The sequence below is a fragment of the Asterias rubens genome, chromosome 5, assembly GCF_902459465.1.
Source record: "Asterias rubens chromosome 5, eAstRub1.3, whole genome shotgun sequence".
In the NCBI taxonomy this organism is placed as follows: domain Eukaryota; kingdom Metazoa; phylum Echinodermata; class Asteroidea; order Forcipulatida; family Asteriidae; genus Asterias; species Asterias rubens.
The window spans coordinates 3,313,008-3,332,254 of NC_047066.1; the positions used below are offsets into that span (position 1 = coordinate 3,313,008).

The 19,247-nt window shown below is 38.2% G+C and overlaps 1 protein-coding gene across 1 annotated transcript; it reads right to left on the reverse strand.

Annotated features, from left to right (window-relative positions):
* On the reverse strand, positions 1–19,195 carry LOC117290698 (14-3-3 protein 2-like). Its single transcript, XM_033772230.1, has 7 exons — positions 19,001–19,195; positions 6,706–6,917; positions 5,637–5,749; positions 4,438–4,627; positions 3,543–3,693; positions 2,226–2,310; positions 1–646 (listed from the first exon to the last, which is right to left on the reverse strand). The coding sequence occupies exons 1-6, from the start codon at positions 19,068–19,070 to the stop codon at positions 2,267–2,269; spliced, it is 780 nt and encodes a 259-aa protein (XP_033628121.1). The 5' UTR covers positions 19,071–19,195; the 3' UTR covers positions 1–646; positions 2,226–2,266.
* Positions 19,196–19,247: the final 52 nt, after the last annotated feature.

The window sequence follows — 19,247 nt, forward strand, 5'->3', positions numbered from 1 at the left end:
TGGTGCCCCACTAAAGATTTGCTTCGCAAAGAAATTTGTCAAGCAGTATTATCTGCTTAACAGCTTTATGAAATTCGGCTCATGTCTAGAGTTGGATACGATTGAAATGCCTGACAGAGCGATAAGCAATCGTCATAAGGACTACAGCCCTCAGTTTTTCTCAACCCTTCATTTCGCAAAATAGGATACTGAAGGATTTGGGAGGTATCGCGTTAACGAAATTCACTTCCTTCTTTTAAGTATTTCCACAAAATCAAGCTTTAAAGCCATTCATGATTCACAACTGTGCAGAAAAGAACAAGCTGAAACAAGCAGAGCTCTAAGAACCAGCTGAACAAAGCAAAGCTCTTCCTGAGACAAATATTTTGTAAGAACACCCTTAGAGTGGAGTATTAATTATGAAAATGTAGCGACACATTAACTGAATCCCACTCCCTTTTTGTTTATTTGACGTAGAAACAGTAATTATGGATTATAGTATACAAAAACAAAAAAACCTTAAATATTTTAGGCAGATCCAAGTAGAGGAGACTGACAGGGTTTGCTTCGTTTTATGGAAGCGTTCATCCAAGGGCGAGGAGTTTCCTTTCTAAAAAAATTGAAGGAATGTCCGGGTTGATGGTCCACAGCCTAGAAGTCTCTTCCTCTGTACGAAGAAAACAAAACAAAAAGGTTCAAAAGATATATCTTGTTGACTGACTATCCTCAGAGGTTGAAACCAGTCAAAACCAGTAAATGCGACATGGTGTTTTGGCTTGCAACCATATTTTTGGAATAAAAAATGTTTGTGTTCAGGATACTATTTGCACTTGTGCAGCCCCACGGTTTTATCTCAAGTAAATGCTAGCTTATCTGGTTGATAGGCACAACTTGTAGAATGATACATGTTTTTTGTTACCAATGCTTTTTTTGGTGTTGGGTGGGGAAGTTCCTTTAAAGGGAAACGTTGCCTTGGATCGGACGAGTTGGTCAATAAAACGCGTTTGTAGCCGTATGCTATAAAATACATGGTTAGAAAGATGTTTTAAAAGTAGAATATAATGACCCACGCAAATTTGCCTCGAAATTGCGTGGTTTTCCTTTTACTTTGTGAACTAACAAGGCCGGCCATTTATGTGAGTAAAAATGGCCGACCGTGTTAGTCGACGAGGTAAAGGAAAACCGTGCACTTCGAAGCATGTTCGTGTGGCTCATTGTATTCTACTTTTACAACATCTTTCTACCCGTATGCATTTTAAAACAAAAGGTTACCAACGCTTTTCAAAGACCAACTCGACCGATCCAAGGCAGCCCTGATACTTCACGACGGCAATTGCTGTCGTTGCCCCTACCGATTGCCGTAATGCCCTTCAAAAACCCAATTTTTCACGGCAATGATTGCCGTGCCCTTTTCTCATCATTGCCGTCGTGCCCTTCCTCCCGAAAACAAATTATATTCAATGTGTCAAAGTTCGAAAATAAGCCAAAAAGTCCCGATGTCTGTGTAAATTTCATGCAACGAAATAGACCCCAATTTTTTACGCACGTAAGGCACAACAGCAGATTTCAGGCCCGTTAGTCGTTGTTCTTTGCGTGCGACAAAAAAATACTCGAAACATCGAACGCTAGAGGGCGTTTCGGAACAAAGCGATAGCGTGAGATTAAACGCCCTCTAGTGGTAAAATTACGCGAACCAACGCTAAACGCCTTGAGACAAAGACTCGACGTGTCTGTGCATGCTGGGATAGTGGTTTTCCCCATGCTTGGTACATGTGATGTACCATCATGTACAGCATAGTCGTCGCGCACCGCATGCATTTATTCTGTCAACATCGTGTCAAAATGGAGCAGTTACATGGGAATTTTAGCGTCTCTACGAAAAACTACACAACGTGCATGACCAATAGTAGGATTGCGTATGAACGTAAGTCAAGGCAAAACATCCGTGCCCCTTAAAAGCCGAAGTATCAGGGCTGCAAGGCATTGTGTTCCTTTAAGGCCCGTTCACACTAGCCTTGATAGCGAGAACGAAAACGAGAAGGTTAGCCACTGACGCCCTCGATTGGTTGAATGAACGTGCGCGTATTCTGCGTGGAGCAATTCAACCAATATAATGCGTTCTCTTTGCGCAGTGATCGTTTTCGATATCGCTGCAGTGTGACTCAGCCTTAAACCCTGAAACTGTCCACATGGTAACTCTTAACTCTCAAATCCAATGAGTTGGAAATTGAAGATCTTTTACTCACATTTGATCCGTCTCCCCATTGACCTGTATAATAATGCTAGTTTAAGATTCTTGTTGTTGGTCTTCAACGTCTTCTAATTTGGTTTCTGTTGATAAAATGAGGAATAAATACAGAAAGAAATGTTACAGCTTCTTGTTTAAACTTGTTCAAAAGAAAATCAGACCTCTTATTTCTTTCTTGAAGAGGCCAAGCAAATTCCTTAAAACAGACACATCAAATTTGTGTCCTTGAGCAAGGCACTTTAACAATAGTTGCTTTGTAAAAAGTTGGGAAGGTGTTGCACTCTGCTCTACCAGCTAGGCTCCTAGTGGATGATACCCATGCCTACATTCTTACCGACTGTGAAGGGGATAACCCCGTTTAAAGCCATTGGACCCTTTCGGTAAACAGTATTGTCCAAAGGCCCACACTTCGCGTATCGCAACTTATATATAAAATAATAAACCTGTGGAAATTTAGGCTCTTGTGGGTCATTGGAATCGGGAGAAAATAACGGGAAAACCCACCCTTGTTTCCGCACGTTTCGCCGTGTCATGACATGTGTTTAAAATAAATCCGTAATTCTCGCTATCGAGAATTGATATTGTTTGACTGTTTTCTCAAAAAGTAAAGCATTTCATGGACTAATATTTCACTGGAAGTCTTTCACCACTACCTTCTGTAAACCCTGCAAGTTATTTGTAAATCTGTGAATTTTTTTTCTGTACCGAAAGTGAGCTCAATCAATCATTGGAGTCACACACACAAAAAGTGGGGGAAAAAAATACCTGAAAAGTTTCACTCATTTGAAGAAAAACTACCTATTTTACTCACCACCAAAAATTAAATTGCATTTCAAGCAAAAATATATTTAAGGAAAGTTTTCCACCATAGCTATCTTCGTATCGTGTAAAATATGTAACTTTTTGTTTTCGTGTCATGACATGTGTTGAAAATAAATCCGTAATTCTCGCTATCGAGAATTGATAATTGTTTTAATGTTTTCTCAAAAAGTAAAGCATTTCATGGAATCGTATTTCAAGAGAAGTCTTTCACCATTACCATCTATAAACCCTGTAAGTTATTTGTAAATCTGTGTACTTTTATTTTGTTTCTGTTCCGAAAGTGTATAATGGCTTTAAGCCTCAGGATGGTTGATTTGGGTCGATAGCCCATATCAGTTATAAAGTGTAGCTCTAACATTGAAGTGGCCGTTCGGTCTAGTAATGTTAAGTGATATCTCATAATAAAAAAAGGTATCTCCCCCTTTTTATCAAAAGGGCAACCATTCAACTCAGCATCATGCTCCCCCACCCATACACCCTCCCCCAGACCTACCATCGGACTCCCCCTCTGACGTCCAGAGGGTCAGATTGTCTCTTAGCAACTGCAGAATCAGCGTGGAATCCTTGTAGTTATCTTCAGGGACCTTGTCCAGTTCCTTCAATGCATCGTCGAAGGTGTCTTTGGCCAGCTTGCATGCTGCTTCCTTCGAGTGATAACAAAAAATTGTTGATCAAAATAAATTTTCTTACAAATTTCTTGATGTGAAAAAAATTAATTTAGTTTAAAAAAATTTCATGTGAACACAATTTTTTCATATAAATTGCTCCAAGTAGGGAAAACAAAAATCAAGTTCTTGAGTGATGACGTCAGGGCACAGAGCTGCTTAAGCACCAAAATTAGCTAAGCGCAACAAAATTATGCCAGGGGCCAATTTCATAGAGCTGCTTAAGCAAAAAATTTGCTTAAGCACGAACAAATTTGCTTATTTTACACATGTTACTGGCCAAAATTTCATGCCATATACATTGCTTGCGACTGGTGTTTAGCTGGTAATTACTTAGCATAACAATTGAGTCTTGGCCAGTAATCTGATTTTACTAGGCATGAATTTGTTTGCTTAAGCAGCTCTATGAAATTGGGCCCAGAATAAGGTTATTAACCAAATTACCATGTCACTTGTACAATCTGTAACTGGTCCTGCTTCTATTGGCTAAGCAGATAATTTGTAGCAAAATTTTCTGCTAAGCAGAAATGAGCAGGATACCAGTCACAAATTGTATACCTGACATGGTAGTTTGGCTGGTAACTTTATTTTGGTGAGGACAATTTTTCGGGGCTTAGTTTCTTTTTGTGCTCAAGCAGCTCTCTGAAGTTGAGCCAATCAATTGGATCAATAGCACGTTACTAAAATTTAACTCGCAGGAGGCTTATAGCCCGATTGTCCTACCGGGTTATTCATGATCTCGTAGTGGAATACGGAGAAGTTGAGCGCCAGACCAAGTCGGATGGGATGTGTGGCAATCAGATTATCAGCGTCTGCTGCGGCATCTTTGTAAGCGGCAAGGCTGCTCTCAGACTGCTCTTTTCTTTTGTCTCCATCACTGAACTCGGACAGGTAGCGGAAGTAATCCCCTTTCCTAAAACCAATATTAAAAAAACCCAAAACATCAAAACATGTGGTCTCCAAACCTGTCAAAAAAGCTTGTTTCGCCACCACGCTTTCTTTTTTGTCTGTTTTTTTATTATTATAGATTGTTTACTTTTATGATAAATTTTAGTAAGTTTGTGATGTTAAAATGAGCAGTAAAATAAAATAACAAAAAATGGGCGCACACTGCTCTTCATAGAAGGGAGGACACCACGTTAAGTAAGTGGGTGAGAGTTCATAGTTCCACGTACAGCTACAGTCCAGGGCCCAATTTCATAGAGCTGCTTAGCACAAAAATTTGCTTAGCATGAAATTTCTTCCTTGATAAAAACAGGATCACCAACCAAATTTCCACTTGTTGCATATTGCTTGTTACAGGTATTCAGCTGTTGTTTGCTTATCCTGAAAAACATGTGGAAAATTGGTTGGTAATCCTGTTTTTATCAAGGCAAAAATGTCATGCTTAGCAAATTTTCATGCTTAGCAGCTCTATGAAATTGGGCCCTGCTTTGATCATGACGACACAGCCCCTGTGAAGCCTCAAATTCTACTGGTATTACGTATTGGTTTATTTGTGAAACTTATTTCAAAATGTTTTTTTCAAATAAAGTTACCCAGTTTTTCAAAGGTTTAATCAGACCTAAGTTCATATAGCTGTTGAGCTGAGGAAGCAAGAAATGAGTGGGGTACCAATCATAGAAATGTACAGTAGTTTGGCTTGTAATCTAATTTTGTCGATTTTTCTGTGCTTAGCAAGTTTTTGTGCTTTACAAAATTGCGCAAGATTACAGGGGAAACAATTTTTGTTTTTGTTCAGCTCAATTTTTAATTCCGTAATTTTGTCTTTGATCTTAATTTATTATTTGCTTTTAGATTATATTGTTTTTGTATAATTTAATGCACTTTAGATTTGTTAAATTTCTATGTACTGTTTAATTCTCACAATTGTTTTTTTTTCAACAAACGTTTTTATTGAATTGAATTGAATTGAATCTTACATTTTACGGTAGAAGACCTTTGACTCAAAATCATCTTCTTTTGTGTTTGTGATTAGATGCTCGTCTAACACCTTTAGGATCTTGTAGCAGGTGTCCGATAATTCCTTCTCTATCTAGAAACGAAAACAAAAGTACAAAAGGAGCACAAACTTTAAAGGGAAGCATGCATTTGGTAATTACTCTTATTAATTTATGGCAATGACAACTTATGGTTAGAAACCTACAGCAACTTTCGATAGGATAAAGCCCGGTTCATACTTCCTGCGAATGCGAATGCGAAGCGAATCTTGACATCACAAATTTGCACGCAACGAACAATTCGCAGCAGTTGCCCTCTGCTCTACTCCCTTGCGAATATCGCTGCGAAAGGAGGGAGTGACGTCAAATTCACGTCAAATTCGCTTCGCATTCGCATTCGCAGGAAGTATGAACCGGGCTTAAAGCATTTTGATAATATTTCACTTGGAAGAAATGTGGTTACAGTGTATGTAAAAAGAAACAAGTTTTTATGCCACAAAATTTGAATCTGAGAAGCGTTACTGTCAGTAACGCTTCTCAGAGTAAGTATTCCAATTTTTCGGTTATATTGTATCAAAAACGCAACCATCTTTGAAACGAAAATGTTTAAATGTCAGCTCCAAAAAACCAAAGGTATAGTTTGCCTTTTAAGCCTTTGCACACTTTCGGTACAGAAAAATAAAAAGTTCACAGATTTACAAATAACTTACAGGGTTTACAGAAGGTAGTGGTGAAAGACTTCCAGTGAAATATTAGTCCATGAAATGCTTTACTTTTTGAGAAAACAGTAAAACAATATCGAGAATTACAGATTTATTTTAAACACATGTCATGACACGGCGAAACGTGCAGAAACAAGGGTGGGAAACAAGGTGCTCAGGTTTGTTATTTTATACAGAAGTTGTTATACACGAAGTGTGGGCCTTGGACAAAACTGTTTACCGAAAGTGTCCAATGGCTTTTAAGCAAAAGTTATCAAGCATCCTCAAAAAAAACCTGACAATTTAAAACTCAGTTTGACAGTTTGACATGTGCTAAGCAGTTAACAAACCTCAATACGGTATTCCTTGGCTAGTGCGATTTTGAAGGGATCCCCTTTGCCCTCCGGCTTGGCCATCTCTTTATCCTGTTCCGTGTTGATCGTCCGCCATGCAGACCGTCGTGCGCCGATGACGTTCTTGTAAGCGACGGAGAGCAGGTTACGCTCCTCCGGTGTGAGCTGATGACCGCGCTTCACCAGCTGACTGATGGCCTCCACCATATCTGTGATGAATAAATAAAAAAGAAACTCATCATTGGCATGAATATTCTCCTGTATCAGGCCTGATACTTCAAGTAGGCAACGAAGGCGATGCCTTGGTGCCCTTAAAATGCTCTCCAGTAGAAACTAACGATTTCCTTTTGCTAAGCAAAAGAAGCCAAGCCAAAAAAAGTGTCCTTTTACCAAGCAAAAAATGCCTTGGTGCTCTTCCGGGGTGTCGTGGCCGAGTGGATAAGAGCACCGAACTCAAGCTCTGGTGCTTCTGTTCAGCAGAGTGTCGGTTCGAATCCCGGTCGTGACACTTGTGTCCCTGAGCAATATACTTAACTTTAATTGCTTCTCTCCACCCAGGGGTAAATGGGTACCTGTGAGGGCAGAGATGGTTCTTGTGATTGATTTAGCCGAGTAGCGCATATTAATGTTGCACAAGGCTGTATACTCCCACCCAGGGAGCTGAGATTGTTTAAGGAGTGAAATGAGGCCCAGTGACCAGGGGTAATAATGTGAAGCGCTTTGGGACGCCCTCCGGGTGTAAAAAGCGCTATATATAAAAACGGGTTATTATTATTATTATTCCAAAAACGAAGCATACAGGCCTGTGTATGAAATCACAAATTGAGGGACAGAAGGGGCAGAACTGAAGTCCAGGCCTGGAATTACATGCAGCATGGCCTCCATTGCCCTTGGTCTCAGCCTTGGTGCCCTTTTAAAAGTTAAGTATTAAAAATAATCTCATGACAACAGGAAACGGACACTTTTCATAATAAAATTTGTTTAAACTACTCAACATATGCTCGGTAATGACCCACAAAAACAAATTAATATAATTTGATTAAAAGCGAACACTGTGCATATTCCGTTCATATGTACGCACATGTATTACTACCGTGTTGGAGCACGCGTTGTACGAAATCCCTGAGAAAACATTTACTCTCACTCTCTCTCATCCATGCCCCATTTTTTTATCACCTCGTTTAATTAAATTTTCACAGGTTGGTGGGCTGAATATGTTTAATGAAAATTAAAGGGTTGAAATGAACTGCTCTTCCACAAACCAATGCTACATCATAACATTTTTAAATGTTAAAAAAGCAATATACATTGTACATTCTTTAAAGGGAGTGGACACTATTGGTAATTACTCAAAATAATTATTAGCATAAAACCTTACTTGGTAATGAGTAATGGGGAGAGGTTGATAGTATAAAACATTGTGAGAAACAGCTCCCTCTGAAGTGACGTAGTTTTTGAGAAAGAGGTTATTTTCTACGAATTTGATTTCAAGACCTCAAGTTTAGAATTTGAGGTCTCGAAATCAAGCATCTGAAAGCACACAATTTCGTGTGACAGGGGTGTTTTTTTCTTTCATTAATATCTTGCAACTCCGACGACCAATCGAGCTCAAATTTTCACAGGTTTGTTATTTTATGCATATGTTGAGATACACCAAGTGAGAAGACTGCTCTTTGACATTTACCAATAGTGTCCACTGTCTTTAAAGCAAATGTGTAACATTGGTAATCGTCATAGAGTATGAACACTTGATGTGACCCTTTCGGTAAACAATATTTTCCAAGGCCCACACTTCGTGTATCACAACTTCTATAGAAAATAACAAACCTGTGGAAATTTAGGCTAAATCGGTCATCGGTGTCGGGAGAAAATAACTGGAAAACCCATCCTTGTATCCGCACGTTTCGCCGTGTCATGCCATGTGTTTAAAATAAATCCATAATTCTCGCTATCGAGAATTGATATTGTTTTACTGCTTTCTCAAAAAGTAAAGCATTTCACGGACTAATATTTCACTGGAAGTCTTTCACCACTACCTTCTGTAAACCCTGCAAGTTATTTGTAAATCTGTGAACTTTTAAATTTTTTTTCTGTACCGAAAGTGTCCAATGGCTTTAACCTCAATCAATCATTGGAGTCGCACACACAAAAAGTGGGGAAAAAAATACCTGAAAAGCTTCACTCATTTGAAGAAAAACTACCTATTTCAATCACCACTCAAAAACTAAATTGCATTTCAAGCAAAAATATATTTAAGGAAAGTTTTCCACCATAGCTATCTTCGTATCATGTAAAATATGGAACTTTTTTTTCCGACTTGTATCAATGTTATGCACATCCTTTCAATCATGATATCAACCAATCTGAATGACAATGCAGTGACCTTGATAACAGGAAATTTCTAGGCAATTTGGAGTCATCTCTAGAACCCAATTGCACAGAGCTGAAAATATTGCTTTACAATTGCCTGCCCAGCCAAAATAAGCAGGATACCACCAGTCACATATTGTACATGAGACACGGTATTTTAACTGCAGGGCTCGAATTTGGGGAAAAAATCCACAAGACCGCAGGGCTTGTTGCTCAGAATTTTTACTGGACCGGAAGATTTTTTACAAGACCAAAATTTTATTAGGGAAAAAAAAGTTAACACGATAGAACAGCAGGCCTTTTTCATCCCTTAGGAGGCTTTTTTTTTGCTGTGAAACCCAATCAATAAAGTTCCATATACCTACTTCACGTCATTCTCGACGCCTCAAAAAAAGAAATTCCGATTTGACAGGCAAATCACCAACAAAACACTGCAACGTGCAGCATTCATAAAAAGATCGTCATAAAAAAAGATTGACCAACAATTTGACAGCAGTAGTCAGAAGCTCATCACTGTTGGTAGCCATACTAAGCAAGACATTTGGCAACAAGACCTTACTTTTAATCCATGCAACACAGGGATGTGTGGTATTGCAACCAGACCTTCTTAATGCAAATTCAACACTCCTTTGTAAGGTAACAGACTTTACACATGGTCAGTGGTAAACAAACATCGCTGTACTAAGGTGTGCCGCCGCGCCGGGTACCAACACATCACTCCCTCGTCCCCGCTCGCTCACTCCCCGGGTGCATAAACATAAATGGTTTGAGACTAGATGTACAAGGTGTGGGCATGAGTAAACTGAATGGAAAACTTGTATGCAGCCTGATGCACGTGAAAAAAGGACGGATTGACGTTCCGCAAGCGTGCTCAGAACACTGATTTGACGACAAGTAAAACAAAAACTTTTATTTTAAATGAGATTGAAATACATTTTTTAATGAAAGATAATATATTTCATATAATTATTTGTAATAGTAACTATATTAGTATGCATAAAAAAAACCACAAGACTGCCTGACTTGTTCGGCATAAAGTTTACTGGACCGAAGCTAAAATCACTGGCCTCGGGCCTGCGGTCCAGCGTGAAATTCGAGCCCTGAACTGGTAACCTTATTCTGGTAAGCATAAGTTTGCTGTGCTTAGCTACTTTTTGTGCTTAAGCAGCTCTACGAAAATGGGCCCAGGAGTAACAAAGCAATTTGTAATGTGTGAACTGGCGGTCTTTTCACTGCTAAAAACAAACAAGATGTACATAATGTTGTTTGTCTGTTCTTAGACTTGTTGGTCAATAGATTGTTTAAGACTGGCGCATATCAAAAACAAGGAAAAAAAAACTTAAACAAAGACTATATTTTTCAGTGAAATCAAAAGTTCTTTTACAATTTTTTATATACGAAACTCTTCTGGGAAAAAAAAAAAAAAAAAAAAAAAAAAACTAATTTGTTTATACAAATTATTAAAATATATTATTCACATCCGAGAGAAAAAAATATGCACATTTTAAATAAGATTTTGACACTTGTAGCCCATAGAGCAAGCTGAGAAGTGGTGTTCACTAAATGTTGTAGCATGTACAGGTAGCAGCTTTCACAAGAAAATGTATGCCGGACAAACTGTGTTAAGGGTTGATCCCCGAGTCAGACCCATTATTCTGAATCCATTAATTCACAATGGAGCACAATTGGTCAATATTACAATGTGCATTGTAATAGAGACGGTGAGACTCAGTGAATTAAGCAAATTAACAAGGTGCATTACAGGGGGGGGGGGCAGTACTTAATGTACATTCCGAGTTTAAAGATGTTAGGATTGGTAGAGCTGACAAGTTGCTTACTTACATAACAAACCTATGAACATTTGGGCTTAATCTGTTGTTATTTTGAGTAACTACCAAAAGTGCCACTGCCTTTAAATGTAAAGGTTGATGAGGATTGCTAAAAAAGAAAAAAACACCAATTGTTTAATTTCAGTCTAGAAGTTCACTGATTATGAAGTTCATACTAAAAATAAAACTTTATGAAAACCTGAAGTAAATGCAATACACTGATTTTTAATGTTTAACCAAAATTAAGGTCTAACGACAATGCATTATATACATGCTGAAAATTGTGCATGCCCAAAAGTTTGGTTATCTCATGAATGTTGTATTCACACACACTATCTGTTGACTATTTTGTCAGCTCTACCATTCCAATCTTGTACACAGTACCTTTAACCGCAATAGCCCAAATGTTAAAAAAATCATTACGTGTAGGGTTGGGACTTCCTGATGAAAAGGGAGGCTCCACATTCTATCTAGGAGGTATGTTGAAATGTTGGTATTTCCACCTTTAGATAACCCCTTGTAGACAATAATAAGTAATACTGCTACAAAGCATTTACATGGCGCTATAAAACAAACAGAGCGCCCAACGCCAAAGGTCCATTGTGTATAAGAACCCAGTGCGCTCATCGAAAAAGAGAAGGGGGTTCACCCTGGTGTTCCTGGTTTGATTGGCAGCATATTGCGCCACAGCACCTTGTAAACCAGTACATGGTGCTCGGTAAAGGAATAGGTTTCATACTTCATAAACATAGCTCCACAATACCTTGCAGGAAAATACTGAATGTTTTAAAAATAGCATTTAGCACCACTGAGTGACGGATATGAGCACTATAAGATACCACTTTTGAGTTGAAACCAACGGTTCTTTTCAGAACCACCCCAACTCATTCATATCATTAGAGATAGTCATTACATGGTGTTACCGCAAACCTTTCTATATCGTATTTCCACCATGCAGAGTTTCAAATCCTACTATTTAGTGTGTTATGGATTTAAAGCAGCTTTTTGAAACAGTATCCAGTCCTCAGTGCTTGTTTAAAAAGACCAACAAAACTGATATTTTTTATATCCGCAGAAAAGATAGCAGGTAAATTCTTCGCTACACGGACAAGTCTTAATTTAGACAAAAGTCTGAAAAAATGTTTTCCCAGCAATTTTAGCACATTTCCTGTTCAGCATCCTTGGGCTAAAAGGCAACCCCTGTAGCTAGTCTATTGTGATCACCGACCACATTTTTGTGGAGTTCGGTAATGGCATTGACTATGATCGATTGTGTTCTCTAAATGGTGAACGATGAATTAGCTTCTTTTGAATTAAACATTTCCGTGCATGACCTGACAAGCCAATAATATAAACGCACGTTAGGCACCTTGACAACCATTGGAAAATGGAACCAGGAACTTTTGACATAAATCAGAGCACAACCAAACCGAAAGCTAAACCGAGAGTTCAACACTATAGCCAAGGCAGTAACAAGTGTACACAGAAATGAGAGATTCGGTTCTTGTCTATTGAATTCCATTGAACCGGGTCAAACTATCCTTATTAATATTACAATAATTATTTAGAAAGCTACTGGACATGTTCGAGATGTGTATATGCATAAGGGCAAGGACGCCTTTGGCAGCCAGCAACATCAATATTAAAACAGGCATAAAACTACATTATTAAAACTCAGTAAATCTGAGACAAAAATATACAAAGTGTACACTGAAAACGACAGACAGTCTGCAAGAGTAAATAATGAAAAAATTAAGATTGTATTACTTAATTAATTAAATTTGGCGGATAAACTAAAAAGAAGCAGACAAATTTTGTCTATTTGTTAGCACTATCCCATACTGTCACATAGTTTGTGTTTCCTTTCCTTACGTCCTCCCAGAATATGTGTAACTATTTCTCATGTGTTTGAGCACAGCGAAGTACAAGTGTACATAGCATGACTATATAATTCTGATTAAAAAGAAAATATTTTAATCAAATGAACTCTATTACATCAAAGGGTCATGTGTCACTGACTGATGATGTTCCCAATTTCTACTTCTCTCATAGCTTTACAATGATAACCCAGCCACTCCACAAAACGCCTGGTTTAGTTCTGAAATTCTGCGCATGTAGATTGCATGAGTCACTGACTTTGTTTCCATTGAAAATGGATTAGAGCTCTCAGTCTCGAGTAGTATTCCATGAGGCAGAGGTGTCTGCATGAATTTTGGTTGCAATGGTCTGAATTTAAACACCCTAACAGGGCTTGAATTTCCAAGGAAATCTACAATGGACCATGGGTCTCGTTACTTAAGGCTTTCACCAGACCTATAATGGGGCAGGGTTTTTTCCCCACTTGAACTTTTAGAAGGAGCTATGGAATTGAAAAGGTTAATTCATACAATAAGAAGTCTTCAAATGCAATTGGTTAAAAGCAGGAAACGATTTCACCCAGTATTTTGCATAGCAAAATATTTTGACTGAACAAATTTTGTGCACACTACTGAATGGTAACATTGAGTAGCAAAATGATTATTTTTGAATAGCAACTGACACATTTTGCATAGCATTTTGCTCGTTCACTGGTTTAGAGTTGTCAGTAAACCCTGCACAATCAATGGGCAACTTCAAGCTCCTTTGAAAGTTCTCATAGTGCTTGATGAATGGTCACAGACTCAGTGTGGTATAGTCATGCTCTAAAAGACAACCACTCTAGAGTTTCTATTTGTTAAGGTCCCTGACCTTGTCATTTCCTATTCATGTGTTCTGTGCTTACTCCAACCATGCTCCAACTTACCACAAAATTCCCCACATATTCTATGCACACTATCAGACTGACCCCATGCCACAAGGTCTTTAAACCCTTGACAGACTAAGCAATTTGGCTGTACTGCACTCCACATCTCATTTCCTTTACTCCTCTCTCACTCCACACTAAATTGTTGGACTTAAGATAAGATTGGAATGTTTGACCCTGTGCTAACAAAGTGTAATTGACCTGCTAGCAAAAATTCTTCTAAATTCTTTACTAATAGACAATTTGATAAAAATAGGAATTGGGGCTGTAAGATTATAGAGCAAGAAAGAGTTAACAGGAGGGTTTCCCCATTCAAAAGCAAGTGTCTTGGGGCAATCCGCGAATGTAATTTGCGAAAATTTGGGCCGAAATGAAAAAAAAAACAAAAAAACACATGACATTGGCACTCCTTCAACAACTATAAATGCCTATAAATGTAAAAGTTCCAAATAAAAATGATCTTTATGACAAACCCTTTTACTATAAGTTCTAATTCCCCAAAAGCCCATTATTGGGTGTGACAAAATTTCAATCTGGCAGGCATCATGGAAAGAAACGTTATATCTATTGAGAGTTTGAAGCTTTTGTCTGTAAATGAAAGTGAATTTATTGGAAGGTGATGGATCAAAGGTCAGTCTGAGTCAGCCATGTTTAAACCAAGGGCAGCGCGCCTATTGATACCTCCCGACACTAAACCCTGGAAGGGAAGCACTGAAAATCATTGCTGATTGGCTAAGCAAAAGTGACTGCTCTGCGCGCATTCTTGTTGAAAGTTTTGATTGCTTGTTTGTCAGGCTCCCGCTGAAGATTGGGCAAATTCTTAATAAATCATCTCGCATTGAGTGGTACATTGAGACATGTAGATGAATGTTATTTCAGACTGAGTAGGGCGCCCTCTACTTAGGTGAAAAAGGCTGCTTATTCAGGGCTCGAATTTGGGGAAAAAATCCACAAGACCACAGGGCTTGTTGCTCAGAATTTTTACTGGACCGGAAGATTTTTTACAAGACCAAAATTTTATTAGGAAAAAAAAAAGTTAACACGATAGAACAGCAGGCCTTTTTCATCCCTTAGGAGGTTTTTTTTTGCTGTGAAACCCAATCAATAAAGTTCCATATACCAAATTCACGTCATTCTCGCCGCCTCAAAAAAAAAAATTCCGATTTGACAGGCAAATCACCAATAAAACACTGCAACGTGCAGCATTCATAAAAAGATCGTCATAAAAAGATTGACCAAAAATTTGACAGCAGTAGTCAGAATCTCATCACTGTTGGTAGCCATACTTAGCAAGACGTTTGGCAACAAGACCTTACTTTTAATCCATGCAACACAGGGATGTGTGGTATTGCAACCAGACCTTCTTAATGCAAATTCAACACTCCTTTGTAAGGTATCAGACTTTACACATGGTCAGTGGTAAACAAACATCGCTGTACTAAGGTGTGCCGCCGCGCCGGGTACCAACACATCACTCCCTCGTCCCCGCTCTCTCACTCCCCGGGTGCATAAACATAAATGGTTTGAGACTAGATGTTCAAGGTGTGGGCATGAGTAAGGCTGAACAAAATAATTGTTGTGTTTCCGGTTACCCGACCGTCCCTAGAAAATCACGCCGACCCTGTATCTTTTTATTTAAAAAAAAGGTATAAAATAAAATATTATGGTGCCGACCCTAAACCTCATTTTTGTGCACATCGTCCTGGTATGTTTCTATGTTTTTTCCTATATTTTTTATTCATCCAAACAAGATTGTCAGACACTTCGAACCTTTGTCATTTCGTACCTTGGTCACTTCAATCGTACAGACCCACCGGCACGCCGCGTGTCGTCCCGTCCTTCGTATCGTTATGATTTCATCCGTCCACACACACACACCACACGCACCAGGACCTTCTCGACAAATTCAGTTGTTGTGTTTATATATTCTAGAAGTGTGCTTGCAACACTTGCGCAAATTGAAGACGTGCCTACGCAAATTAAAACATTTTACCTGCGAGAATGTGCACATTTCCAACATTGCGCATTGGAATTTTGAACTTGCGTGATTACTTTTTTTGCGCGGTTCTGTGACGTACTTGGGCTCGTCGAAAAAGGAGTGCAGGGGTGTTTTCAGAAATTTTGTCACTCCGTTTATTTGCAGATAAAGTTGGGGGTCAAGCATTGCAATTTCTGAAAAGTAATTTTTTGCAATTTTGTTTTTATGACTTAAGAATACATCAATATAAATGAGGAAAGTGTTTTTGAAAATGTTTGACAAGGGTCAACACAAGCATGGTGCCCCACCGAGACGCAATCGATCGAGACTTCTCAACTCCTTTCGTTGCATGCATGTGCTGTACATGAGTATGTACATATACATAAACATGTACATCTAAACCAAACATGTACTATGTGTGTACGTGCGGCGTGTGTTTGTGCATGCCGTGTACTGTGTGTGTCGTCACGGCACCGCATGTAAAAATAAATAGTGTTTTTCGCTGCAGCATCATGGCGGCACAGCTGGGGACGGGGAGTCTTCGCATTGCTGCAAGGGATCTAGCATGGTGTCTCCACAAACCTCACACATTTATATTTATTCATTTACTTTTGCATAAAAACTGCAATAAAAACATGTTGTTATTTGTTCTTGAAAGAATGGTTACATGTTCTTGTGTTTGTATTTGTACTCAAACCATCCAATTTCAACTGGTGTTAATCATGTGTTAATTAAGTCATATACATGTATTCACAAATCAGTGAATAGACAGTACTGCATGTAGGGACTATTGATATTTACATAACAAATTTGACGTGGTCAGTTTTTCAATTGAGTGCGCAAAATAAAAAAAATATCGGAACATTAGCCTACCCTAATTTTCAGAGCCATAAAAACTTTAAGCAAAAAAAAAAGTTATTGCCTACCTACCTACCCTATTCTCCTGCCACAGTGTAATAGGAAACACAACTATTCTTTTGTTCGGCCTAAACTGAATGGAAAACTTGTATGCAGCCTGATGCACGTTCCGCAGGCGTGCTCAGAACACTGATTTGACGACAAGTTAAACAAAAACTTTTATTTTAAATGAGATTGAAATACATTTTTTAATGAAAGATAATATATTTCATATAATTATTTGTAATAGTAACTATATTAGTATGCATAAAAAAAACACAAGACCGCCGGACTTGTTCGGCATAAAGTTTACTGGACCGAAGCTAAAATCACTGGCCTCGGGCCTGCGGTCCAGCGTGAAATACGAGCCCTGTTATTAATAATGAGCAAAGGACTTCGCCCCAGTAGGTCTACCCATAAACACACAGTGAGGTATTACTTTTCATTACTATTCAATTAAAAAACACGAGACAGCCAGACTTGTCTGGTAATAAAAAAAACTATGTACATGGTCGCAGGCCTGTGGTTCAATATTTATCAAGCAATGTCTGTACTTTGCAAAGTATGTAATTTCGCTCTGCAAGGACATCATCATAAACAAACCAATTAATCATGAAATTAAAACAACAAAAATACACAGACCTTATCGCCAATCCGCTTGGCTGATTTTACTGGATGGCCAAACAAAAGGCATCAATTTCATGGGATGGAAAAAAAGGGCTTTGAAAGCCCATTTTCTTTCCCACATCCACAGTGCCGTAGGGCAATTCTGAAAAAAAATCAGTCAAGCGCAGCGGGAATCTCGATAGATATGACTATGATCAATAAAATGTCACGGAAAGTTTAAAACAGTCACTCATATTTCAACATTTAAAGTAACTTCAAAGTTTAACAACATATACAAAGGTTCAAAACACATTTCACACAAAATTTACAAAATTAAATTTATTTTATTCATTCTTTAGATGAGAAAATAGGCCTAGCCCTCGAGACCCAGCATGCCCAGTAACTGGGGCACTGTAGTATTCCTTTTTTTAGAAATTTTGACATCGGTCATACCGATGATGTCAAAATTTTGAAAAAAAGGAAATACCGCGCCCCAGTTACTTGGTCTAGCCCAGCCACAGCCCAAATTACAATTTAATTTATATTTATTATATCGTAAGAGGTCCTGTTTTTAAGGTGTCCCTAAAATCGTGGCAAATCTTTTACCTCTCTGTGCGCGATGTTAACAGTCCCTAGATCAAATTTGTGTGGTTTTATTTGCCAAGCAAAGAGTCTCTTCTCCCTTGAACAAAACTTAGAAACACATGAGGCTCCACTGGTTAGTTGCACAATTTGTAAATGCAAAAAGTTTGGTATCTTAGGCATTTCTACAAGGTACAAAAATATGTCATAATGTTGAGGCCATATAAAAAAAATTGCTTATCGAAAAAGTTGCATCAAACACCATTTCAATTCACAATTCACGATGATCAAATCAATTCTGCTGAACATTCTGGAAATAAAATACAGAAGCTTACCCTTGTACGTATCAAAATTGTTTTTAATATTAAAATTTAAACATGGGCTTGGTGATTCAATTATCACTGTTTATTTATACGCTTTATTATAAATAATCTTTTTTTAAGAATTGACAGCCAATAATTATTCACACTTTTTATTTAATATATTTGTTTATATTGTTTGGAAAATACCAAACCATGGTAATTTTTAAAATGTCATAAAAAATATTTTGAATAAAATGAAGACAACTGCTGGCTAACGAGTCATACACATAGTCTCACAGAACACTTGTAGTCACTGCAGATGTTTCTTCCATGTATGGCTTCACCGGGGAAAACAGGAAAAACTCAAAACAAATGGGACCAGTTGAAGTCATCAAAGATCGGTGTGTGGTGTGAACATTTCAATGTCCATCAAGTTTTAATATGTTTGCATACTTCTTATAAACAAATGAAGGTAATTAGGGCATCAGTTGGCATCATTATTTTTTTCCAAATTCAAAGACAAAAGCCATAATACCCTGAGGATAAATTATAGTGAAGTAAAATTAGTGAGTGACTAAAAAAAGCATGCATGGTCAGTCGGGTCAGAATCTACAAAATAATTGCAAAACGAAAGTTAAAAAAACCCACAATTGATAGTCAATACAAACATCATAAACATAACAAGCATTTATTACAACTGTCAGCAAAAATCAAAGAATTAATCATTTTGAGCGTTCGTTGTCATGTGCACTTGTGCTTAGTGACTACCTCATGCAGTCAAATGCAATGCCATGTCAATGCACTGCTTGCCATACCACATCACCAGTCGACAGGCCCCAAATAACACACCACACACATGATGATCGTCAACTGCACAGAAGCTATATCATGGGCCGATCACTAACTAAATTCTCACGAAATTTACACGAATATCTTCAATTCTTACCCTCATATCTCTCGGCTTGTTCGGCCAATCTAGCGGTGTATATCAGATCTTCTCTGTCGGATTCTTCCATGTTGATTAAGTGGGATTAAATTGAATTTTATGCAAACAATTATCGCCAAAATCGAAGGTAACTGAGCTAGTGAATCGATAAACCACACCCGGTGACCCGCCAAACGATGAACCTAGTTCCGGTGAAGTGCGGTGTGCATTGTTAAATTGCGCGTATTCACTTGTGTGCAGCTCTTCT

Coding starts and splice junctions, on each gene's coding strand:
- LOC117290698 (XM_033772230.1), bottom strand. CDS start 19,070: ATGGAAGAATCCGACAGAGAAGATCTGATATACACCGCTAGATTGGCC. Junction 5,750..6,705: donor CCAAGGAATACCGTATTGAG/GTTTGTTAACTG, acceptor TTTCGTTTCTAG/ATAGAGAAGGAATTATCGGA. Junction 3,694..4,437: donor ACGAGATCATGAATAACCCG/GTAGGACAATCG, acceptor TATCACTCGAAG/GAAGCAGCATGCAAGCTGGC.